General features: G+C 43.4%; 1 protein-coding gene across 1 annotated transcript in view; it reads left to right on the plus strand.

The window, feature by feature from the left end:
- Window positions 1-6,727, plus strand: part of LOC121539146 (peroxidasin-like) — an 87,334-nt gene extending 80,607 nt beyond the window's left edge. Inside the window, exons 20-23 of the mRNA XM_041847426.1 lie at window positions 726-843; window positions 1,035-1,167; window positions 5,263-5,376; window positions 6,463-6,727. Coding sequence (XP_041703360.1) covers window positions 726-843; window positions 1,035-1,167; window positions 5,263-5,376; window positions 6,463-6,630 — 533 coding nt within the window. The 3' untranslated portion in view covers window positions 6,631-6,727. The remainder of the gene's footprint in view (window positions 1-725; window positions 844-1,034; window positions 1,168-5,262; window positions 5,377-6,462) is intronic.
- Window positions 6,728-9,553: the final 2,826 nt, after the last annotated feature.

Genomic DNA, 9,553 nt, shown 5'->3' on the forward strand with positions numbered 1-9,553 from the left:
TTAATTGTGAAACCTTGATTTGGAGGACATTGATTTTTAATTAAATCCAAAAATTATTTTGGTGGGTTCCATTGGAACATTAATATAGTACAGTATTTCTCACATGTTGGTATTTTGAGTTTATCTCTATAATTATATTGTTTATATATTTTTAAGTATTGTTTGTGCATTGCCAGTCAGGGGTGCAAGTAATTTTGGAGCCCACTGTGGTATAAATCAAAACACCTCAAAACAAGACAAGGTATCAAAAACAAGATACAACTAGCTGAAACGAACCACCTATGATTCCCCACATGGCAGCTTCTGGTCATTGTGGCTAGCTATCTGACCATTCAGAATCATAACACAAGGCCTTCTACCCTTGCAATGCGTGTTCATAATTTTCGTGACGTTGTCAGGCAACCCGTCTATAAGGTGTGTTGGTGTGTGGGAGGCTGGAGTCTCGGTAGCTCTGCTCTCAGATCAGCTCTTTGAAGTGTGATGAAAGGGGACCTGCAGATGAAGTGGTGTGTGTTCAGGGCAGATCCCCACCTACCACCACACTGTACTAAGGTGTGAGTGAGAGACTGTCAGCAGAGCTTCAGCAGTACTCAACAGCATCACTGATCACGTCACAGCTAAGACTGCACAGGGCATGGGCCAAGGGCGTTAATTCATTGATCTTTATGTAATCTGAGTTTCCTGATTTGCCCCATTGTTTAAGTTGTGATTTGTTGTACCCCCAGACTGCAGGACCAAGGGTCAGTTCAATGCCCTGTCCTACCACTTCAGAGGGCGCAGGTCAGTGGACCAGAGCTCTGCAGAGCAGAAGCCTGCAGCCAACAGCATACAGGAGAACAGCAGGTAACAACTAAGGCTTTGTCTGATCCTTCACTCTTTCTTGTTTGGTACCTCTGGTTACATTAAGTTCCTTGAATGTGATAACCATTCTGCGTCATATCAAATGACTGTGGTGACTAAAAGTATTATAACTAACAAAGTTATGCTATAATAATATAAGGTTGTATTTTGGGATGTGTTTTCTTATATTCCAGCCCAGCTGAAGGCACTCCTGAAAATCTTGTGAATGTCTCTCTCACCTGGCAACAAAGCACTGAACCCTCGCTGAATGACTTCCAAGACTTTGTGGTGGACATGCAGAAGACTATCACAGGTTTACGAAAGCAGGTGAGAACAGTTGTATACTACATAAGGCTAGATCTGCTGGGTTTGTTCTTTAAGAAGTATTACCCTAATCTCATTCCGTCTGCTCAGCACACATTGAAATTGCAACACCAGTCTTTTTGGATAGTGATTTGAGTGCTACTTTACATCCGTCCTCTACACTGCAAGTCCAGACATGTTCAGCTCAGGCTCTTACAGGCAGAACCCATGCAGAACATTGTAGAATCCAGACACTGTTCCTAATACTATTAGCCTGTATTGTATGTGCCCAGATTGAACAGGATATGCTGCCTGATGGTAGAGTATCTTAGCATGTAGCACATTGGGGTGGGATAAAGGAGAGCTAACTGTGCTGTAGGCTAACAGGCTAACATGGCTTTGATTAAAGTGGAACTTACAGCATTTTAACTACGTTGCAGATATGAAAAACAGACAATCATAATATCAGTAAAAAATATAAAATTCCCAGTTTATGCAACAACAAAAAAATGTTAAGAGGTTTTAAAAATGCATTGTTTTTTACTCCAAATTCCATTATTGGCCGAATAGATGGATGCAGTTCGATGCATGATTAATATAATTCACCAATACATTTCTTGGTAGTCCCAAAAATATTGCTATCAGGTTATAAATCACAGCTGGCCTGGTACATTGTTTGCTGCCTCTAACCATTCGTGATGCACTGTTTCAGTTTCAATAACTCTTTATTTTGGACAAAAACTGACAAATATATCTAAGGCTGGAAATGGCAATACAATAAAACTAGCAAGGGCAATGATCACAAGTCAGTCATTACATAGCTAGTAGACTAGCGTATCTATTTATGTAGCTATTTATTTAGCAAGCTTAAAACATGGACCCAAACTTTACTTAGCTAGCTAGCTGCTAGGAGGATGTCATGTCATTGGACGAGTGGGTGAGTGGGCGACTTTTTTCCCTCATATCGTTTTTTTTTGTGGTGGCTAAAGCTAGAGATGCAGGTGTCATTTGGTTAGCTAGCAAGAAATGTAAATCGCTTTGCTAGCTAGCTAGCAATGCTGAACTTGAACGACTGTTATCCACAGTTAGCATGCATATCTCTTAGTTGTCAATCAACTGTATTTGGCATCAATTAAATGGGCGGGCGGGCAGGCAGTTCCCATTCAGTTGTCAAAATGTGGGTTAAGACAAGCATGCATTGGCAGGCAAGCTGCAGAAGGGCGAGTGGGCAACTATTCCCCATCATTTATCAGTGCAGTTTTGATGGTAAACTACAAGCTGAAAAAGTTTGAGAGTGTTTATCTACTGTTCCCTCGTTAGATTTGAGCTCATCTCGCTCTGGCTAACAGTAGTTGTTGATCTTAAGGAGGGAGAGACACCTGTTCATGGTGTTTGATCAATAGGACTGTAAAGTTCCCAAATGTAAGAGGACTCACGTGGTATTTACAGTGAGGGAAAAAAGTATTTGATCCCCTGCTGATTTTGTACGTTTGCCCACTGACAAAGAAATGATCAGTCTATAATTTTAATGGTAGGTTTATTTGAACAGTGAGAGACAGAATAACAACAAAAAAATCCAGAAAAATGCATGTCATAAATGTTATAAAATGATTAGCATTTTAATGAGGGAAATAAGTATTTGACCCCTCTGCAAAACATGACTTAGTACTTGGTGGCAAAACCTTTGTTGGCAATCACAGAGGTCAGACGTTTCTTGTAGTTGGCCACCAGGTTTGGACACATCTCAGGAGGGATTTTGTCCCACTCCTCTTTGCAGATCTTCTCCAAGTCATTAAGGTTTCGAGGCTGACATTTGGCAACTCGAACCTTCAGCTCCCTCCACAGATTTTCTATGAGATTAAGGTCTGGAGACTGGCTAGGCAACTCCATGACCTTAATGTGCCTCTTCTTGAGCCATTCCTTTGTTGCCTTGGCTGTGTGTTTTGGGTCATTGTCATGCTGGAATACCCATCCACTACCCATTTTCAATGCCCTGGCTGAGGGAAGGAGGTTCTCACCCAAGATTTGACGGTATATGGCCCCGTCCATCGTTCCTTTGATGCGGTGAAGTTGTCCTGTCCCCTTAGCAGAAAAACACCCCCATGTTTGACGGTGGGGATGGTGTTCTTGGGGTCATAGGCAGCATTCCTCCTACTCCAAACACGGCGAGTTGAGTTGATGCCAAAGAGCTCAATTTTGGTCTCATCTGACCACAACACTTTCACCCAGTTTTCCTCTGAATCATTCAGATGTTCATTGGCAAACTTCAGACGGGCATGTTTATGTGCTTTCTTGAGCAGGGGGACCTTGCGGGCGCTGCAGTATTTCAGTCCTTCACGGCGTAGTGTGTTACCAATTGTTTTCTTGGTGACTATGGTCCCAGCTGCCTTGAGATCATTGACAAGATCCTCCCGTGTAGTTCTGGGCTGATTCCTCACCGTTCTCATGATCATTGCAACTCCACGAGGTGAGATCTTGCATGGAGCCCCAGGCTGAGGGAGATTGACAGTTATTTTGTGTTTCTTCCATTTGCGAATAATCGCACCAACTGTTGTCACCTTCTCACCAAGCTGCTTGGCGATGGTCTTGTAGCCCATTCCAGCCTTGTGTAGGTCTACAATCTTGTCCCTGACATCCTTGGAGAGCTCTTTGGTCTTGGCCATGGTGAAGAGTTTGGAATCTGATTGATTGATTGCTTCTGTGGACAGGTGTCTTTTATACAGGTAACAAGCTGAGATTAGGAGCACTCCCTTTAAGAGTGTTCTCCTAATCTCAGCTCGTTACCTGTATAAAAGACACCTGGGAGCCAGAAATCTTTCTGATTTGAGAGGGGGTCAAATACTTATTTCCCTCATTAAAATGCAAATCAATTTATAACATTTTTGACATGCGTTTTTCTGGATTTTTTTGTTGTTATTCTGTCTCTCACTGTTCAAATAAACCTACCATTAAAATTATAGACTGATCATTTCTTTGTCAGTGGGCAAACGTACCAAATCAGCAGGAGATCAAATACAAATACTTTTTTCCCTCACTGTACATATTAGCAGAATTCCATTCAGGTGTATTTTGTGGCTTTTGGCGAATGCTTTCTAATGGTCTAAAGTCGCGCTGTTGCTACTGCCTGTAAACACACAGTCTAGTTCAAAGTGAATAATGGCAGACCCGTGTGGCAAATGGCTTATTTGCATATCGGCCAACTGTAGTTCTTATTGGCTACGGCGCACCGGTCTGTGTAGAGCCTGGTCCTGGACAAAACGTACACGTTTTATTATGCCTCGATCACACCGACAGCTTCATTGCATTTTGGTACACCAGAAGTACATTTATTTCCAATGGAACTCTGCGTTTGCCTTGAGCATTGCATTACAGAGTCCGTTGCAATGCGTTCTGTGTGGTGCATACGTTGGATGTATCGAACGTATGCATCAAATTGTATGCGTAGACGGCTTGACAGAAATGGTAGCAGAAGGTGAATGTTGAACTTTTGTTGCACACATATCCAGATGATGCTGTGTACCATTTTGCACAATGACGCTGTAGGTGTGATCGAGGCGATAGGTTTTATTTACTGCAGTGTCGATTAATTGTCCAGACGTAGTGCCGCTTTCCCACTATATATTTCTATAACATTTTCCCAAACATTCTATGAAAGTATGAAAACGTGAAAATGACCATATCTAAGTGCTCGCTTGTCAGAAAATGAAAAAAAAATGCATTGTATTTTTCCTGGGTGTGTATGTGAACAGATTTTTATAAGATTTTATGTTTCTAAAACGCTGTCAGTTCCACTTTGTGTCGTAAGCGGTACAGTTGATTTAAACAGACTGGGCCCTGTGTCCCGCCCTTGGCCCCTCTGTGTGCTGCCTGGGTCTTTGAATGCTAAGGGGGGGGGTATTTATTGTAAGTGGATGGTTAAATAAAACTGCTCTAGCTTGTTCGCGTGACTCGCATTTACAGGAAAGACGTTGGGCTGTGGGTGTGTGTACATGCTTTGTGGGGAGGGCTAGTTTTGTGTGCTGCTCTGGGCATTAGTTAGCAGAGAAATATGGCATCACTGCCTCATGGGGTGCTACCTCCTTTCCTTAGCTTCCATTAACCCCTCCTGTCTGTCTGCAGATTAAAAGACTTGAAGCTCGTCTGAGTAAGACAGACTGCACTGATGCGGAGGGTCGTGAGCGATCGGACGGAGAGAGGTGGAAGAAGGATCCGTGTTCCACATGCGAGTGCAGAGTATGTACCCCACCCCCCCCACACACACACACGTACACCCCCCTACGTATTTATTTGGACAGTGAAGCTGTAATTTTTAATTTGGCTCTATACTTATACTTGAGATCCAAAATGTTTCATATGAGGTGAAAGTACAGAATGTCACTTTTTATTTGAGGGTTTTTCCATACATACAGTATCTGTTTTACCATTTAGAAATTAAATCACTTTATGTATCTAGTCCATTTGAAGGTGTCATAAGTATTTGGACAAATTCACTTATACATGTATGTGTATTAAAGTAGTCAAAAGTTAAGTATTTAGTCCCATATTCCTAGCATGCAATAACTACATCAAGCTTGTGCCTCTACAAACTTGTGTACATGTCTATACAGACCACACACACACGTACAGACCACACACACATGTACAGACCACACACACATGTACAGACCACACACACATGTACAGACCACACACACATGTACAGACCACACACACATGTACAGACCACACACACGTGTACAGACCACACAAATACTTGCACAACCACAGTCTATTCACCACCCACTCCTCAACACGCACACAGTGCAAAGTGTACAGTATATTCACTTCTCACATTCACACCCAGCTTATCAGGCCTGTTTGCCATTAGCAGCCTCTTTCTACAACTTTTCACACTGCCCGGAGGCGGGCTAGATGGATCAGATTGCCAGCGCCATTGGCGTGCCATCACTACTCCACTCAGCACCATGCCAGTGCCAGGATCCATCTGTCCTGTCCCATTCTGCCCTGGTCTGGCGCCATGGCCAGCATTTCACCCTTCTACTATTTGGCAGTACTAACCCCCTGGCACCGCAGTACCAACCTCCTGGCACCGCAGTACTAACCTCCTGGCACCGCAGACCCATGTACAGTGTGTCACTTTTCAGCTTGACCGATTCTTTTCATCTCTTTATCTTCATGAATCTCCAGTCTCTCACTGTTCCAACTGCTGGCAGAGGGGAAGGTCTCTCATGACAAACCTGACCACCCCCCTCTCTCTCCGCTCTCTATTTCTGTCTTTCTTTCCCTCCCTCTCTTTCCTCCCCCACTCCCTCCCTCCAGGATGCCCAGGTGACATGCTTCGTGGAGTCTTGTCCGCCGGTGGAGTGCAAGGGGCCTGTGAAGCTAAAAGGATTGTGCTGCCCCGTGTGTCTCAACCAGGGAGAGGGAGCAGCCAGTAACAGCCAGACCAAGACAGGGAGCCAGGCGTCGGGTAGCCATCATGTGTAACCCTCAGGGGCCCCATGCCCTAGTGTCTGACACACACACATACAGTGAGGGAAAAATATTTGATCCCCTGCTGATTTTGTATGTTTGCCCACTGACAAAGAAATTATCAGTCTATAATTTTAATGGTAGGTTTATTTGAACAGTGAGAGACAGAATAACAACAAATAAATCCAGAAAAACGCATGTCAAAAATGTTATAAATTGATTTGCATTTTAATGAGGGAAATAAGTATTTGACCCCCTCTCAATCAGAAAGATTTCTGGCTACCAGGTGTCTTTTATACAGGTAACGAGCTGAGATTAGGAGAACACTCTTAAAGGGAGTGCTCCTAATCTCAGTTTGTTACCTGTATAAAAGACACCTGTCCACAGAAGCAATCAATCAATCAAATTCCAAACTCTCCACCGTGGCCAAGACCAAAGAGTTCTCCAAGGATGTCAGGGACAAGATTGTAGACCTACACAAGGCTGGAATGGGCTACAAGACCATCGCCAAGCAGCTGGGTGAGAAGGTGACAACAGTTGGTGCGATTATTCGCAAATGGAAGAAACACAAAACTGTCAAACTCCCTCGGCCTGGGGCTCCATGCAGGATCTCACCTCGTGGAGGTGCAATGATCATGAGAACGGTGAGGAATCAGCCCAGAACTACATGGAAGGATCTTGTCAATGATCAAGGCAGCTGGGACCATAGTCACCAAGAAAACAATTGGTAACACACTACGCCGTGAAGGACTGAAATCCTGCATCGCCCGCAAGGTCCCCCTGATCAAGAAAGCACATATACAGGGCCGTCTGAAGTTTGCCAATGAACATCTGAATGATTCAGAGAAGAACTGGGTGAAAGTGTTGTGGTCAGATGAGACCAAAATCGAGCTCTTTGGCATCAACTCAACTCGCTGTGTTTGGAGGAGGAGGAATGCTGCCTATGACCCCAAGAACACCATCCCCACCGTCAAACATGGAGGTGGAAACATTATGCTTTGGGGGTGTTTTTCTGCTAAGGGGACAGGACAACTTCACCGCATCAAAGGGACGATGGACGGGGCCATGTACCGTCAAATCTTGGGTGAGAACCTCCTTCCCTCAGCCATGGCATTGAAAATGGGTTGTGGATGGGTATTCCAGCATGTCAATGACCCAAAACACACGGCCAAGGCAACAAAGGAGTGGCTCAAGAAGAAGCACATTAAGGTCCTGGAGTGGCCTAGCCAGTCTCCAGACCTTAATCCCATAGAAAATCTGTGGAGGGAGCTGAAGGTTCGAGTTGCCAAACGTCAGCCTCAAAACCTTAATGACTTGGAGAAGATCTGCAAAGAGGAGTGGGACAAAATCCCTCCTGAGATGTGTGCAAACCTGGTGGCTAACTACAAGAAACGTCTGACCTCTGTGATTGCCAACAAGGGTTTTGCCACCAAGTACTAAGTAATGTTTTGCAGAGGGGTCAAATACTTATTTCCTTCATTAAAATGCAAATCAATTCATAACATTTTTGACATGTGTTTTTCTGGATTTTTTTGTTGTTATTCTGTCTCTCACTGTTCAAATAAACCTACCATTAAAATGATAGACTGATCATGTCTTTGTCAGTGGGCAAACGTACAAAATCAGCAGGGGATCAAATACTTTTTTCCCTCACTGTACACACACAGAAGGAGAGACCCTGACGGTGTGCTTACCTTACAGCCACCTGCACCCAATTGCCTCATTTTTAAAATTGTTTTTAGAAAAATCATAATTTGTATTATTTTTTTATTTGGATTGTCATGTCCCCATGGCCGACAAACTGCCTGAGGCTTGGTTTCAAATCCACTGGCAACAGGAGAGCAGTCACTATGGATCTGCTTCCTTCTGGAAGGATGAATGGATGGATGAATAAATGGATGGATGGACAGATGGACAACCCCCCTTCCTCACTCGTGGTCTCCCAAACAGGGCCTCAGATAGAGGTCTCTGATCTGAAGTGTTACCTCACCACTGCATTTGAAGGCCCCACAAAACGGCTAAAACAAGTGTGTGGTGAAAAGAGGAGGGAATGGCACTGCAGCCATTAGATTGACCATGGGTTGGCCATGTTGTCTCAAAACGCTTTCTCAGGTTAGAGATGCCGAAAAACTGGTGCTATTTTTCCCCTTTGTCTTAACGATTTAGTCACTAAATGCAACCCTTCAAAGTATTGTTTTCTTTTTTTTCTTCTTTTTTTTTTACAATATGCAAAGCAACATATATACACTCATTATGTGCCTTTTGTTCTTAAAAAAATCACATTTGAGAGAATCTTTTTTTATTCACTCTAAATACATTTTATGTACAAAATTACTTCCCCTTTTCAAAATGTTTATGGTGCTTTATATCATATTATGAATATGTATTTCTCCCTTTTGTATCACTTGCTAACATATGAAGATAATGTGAAGCCCTACAAAATCCTTTTGCAATGCAAAGATGTCTACTGATTTTTACCTTGTTATCACATCTTGCTCCAATGGCAACTGTTGGTGAACTAAATAACATCTGTTATTTAGATATGTTATCTCCTCTCCCAAAGGCCATGTCAACACTTATACAAACTTGAGGAATGTGGGTTGGGGTTGGGGTTGGAGGGGGAGATGTTCCTATATGACTTAACCACTCCTTACTAGAAGGCATAATACCATTTTTCTCTGAAGATGTAATGCTTTCTCACACTCCGTGTTGTTAAAGCAGTGAAAGGCCATTTGTTACCACTGTAGAGATGTAGTAGTTTTTGTCCTGACGTTTTCAGTGTTCGCCCCCTCCCTCAGTGCCTACTGCTAACCTACCACAGCAGTACTCTAAGTCCTACCCCTAGTGTCCCCTCTACCCCTCTGTCCAGCATTAACCCATACTTACACATAGACATTGAAGGACTGCAGCCATACCTCCCTAATCAAACTATCTGGTC

The sequence above is a fragment of the Coregonus clupeaformis genome, chromosome 25 (assembly GCF_020615455.1).
Source record: "Coregonus clupeaformis isolate EN_2021a chromosome 25, ASM2061545v1, whole genome shotgun sequence".
NCBI classification, from domain to species: domain Eukaryota; kingdom Metazoa; phylum Chordata; class Actinopteri; order Salmoniformes; family Salmonidae; genus Coregonus; species Coregonus clupeaformis.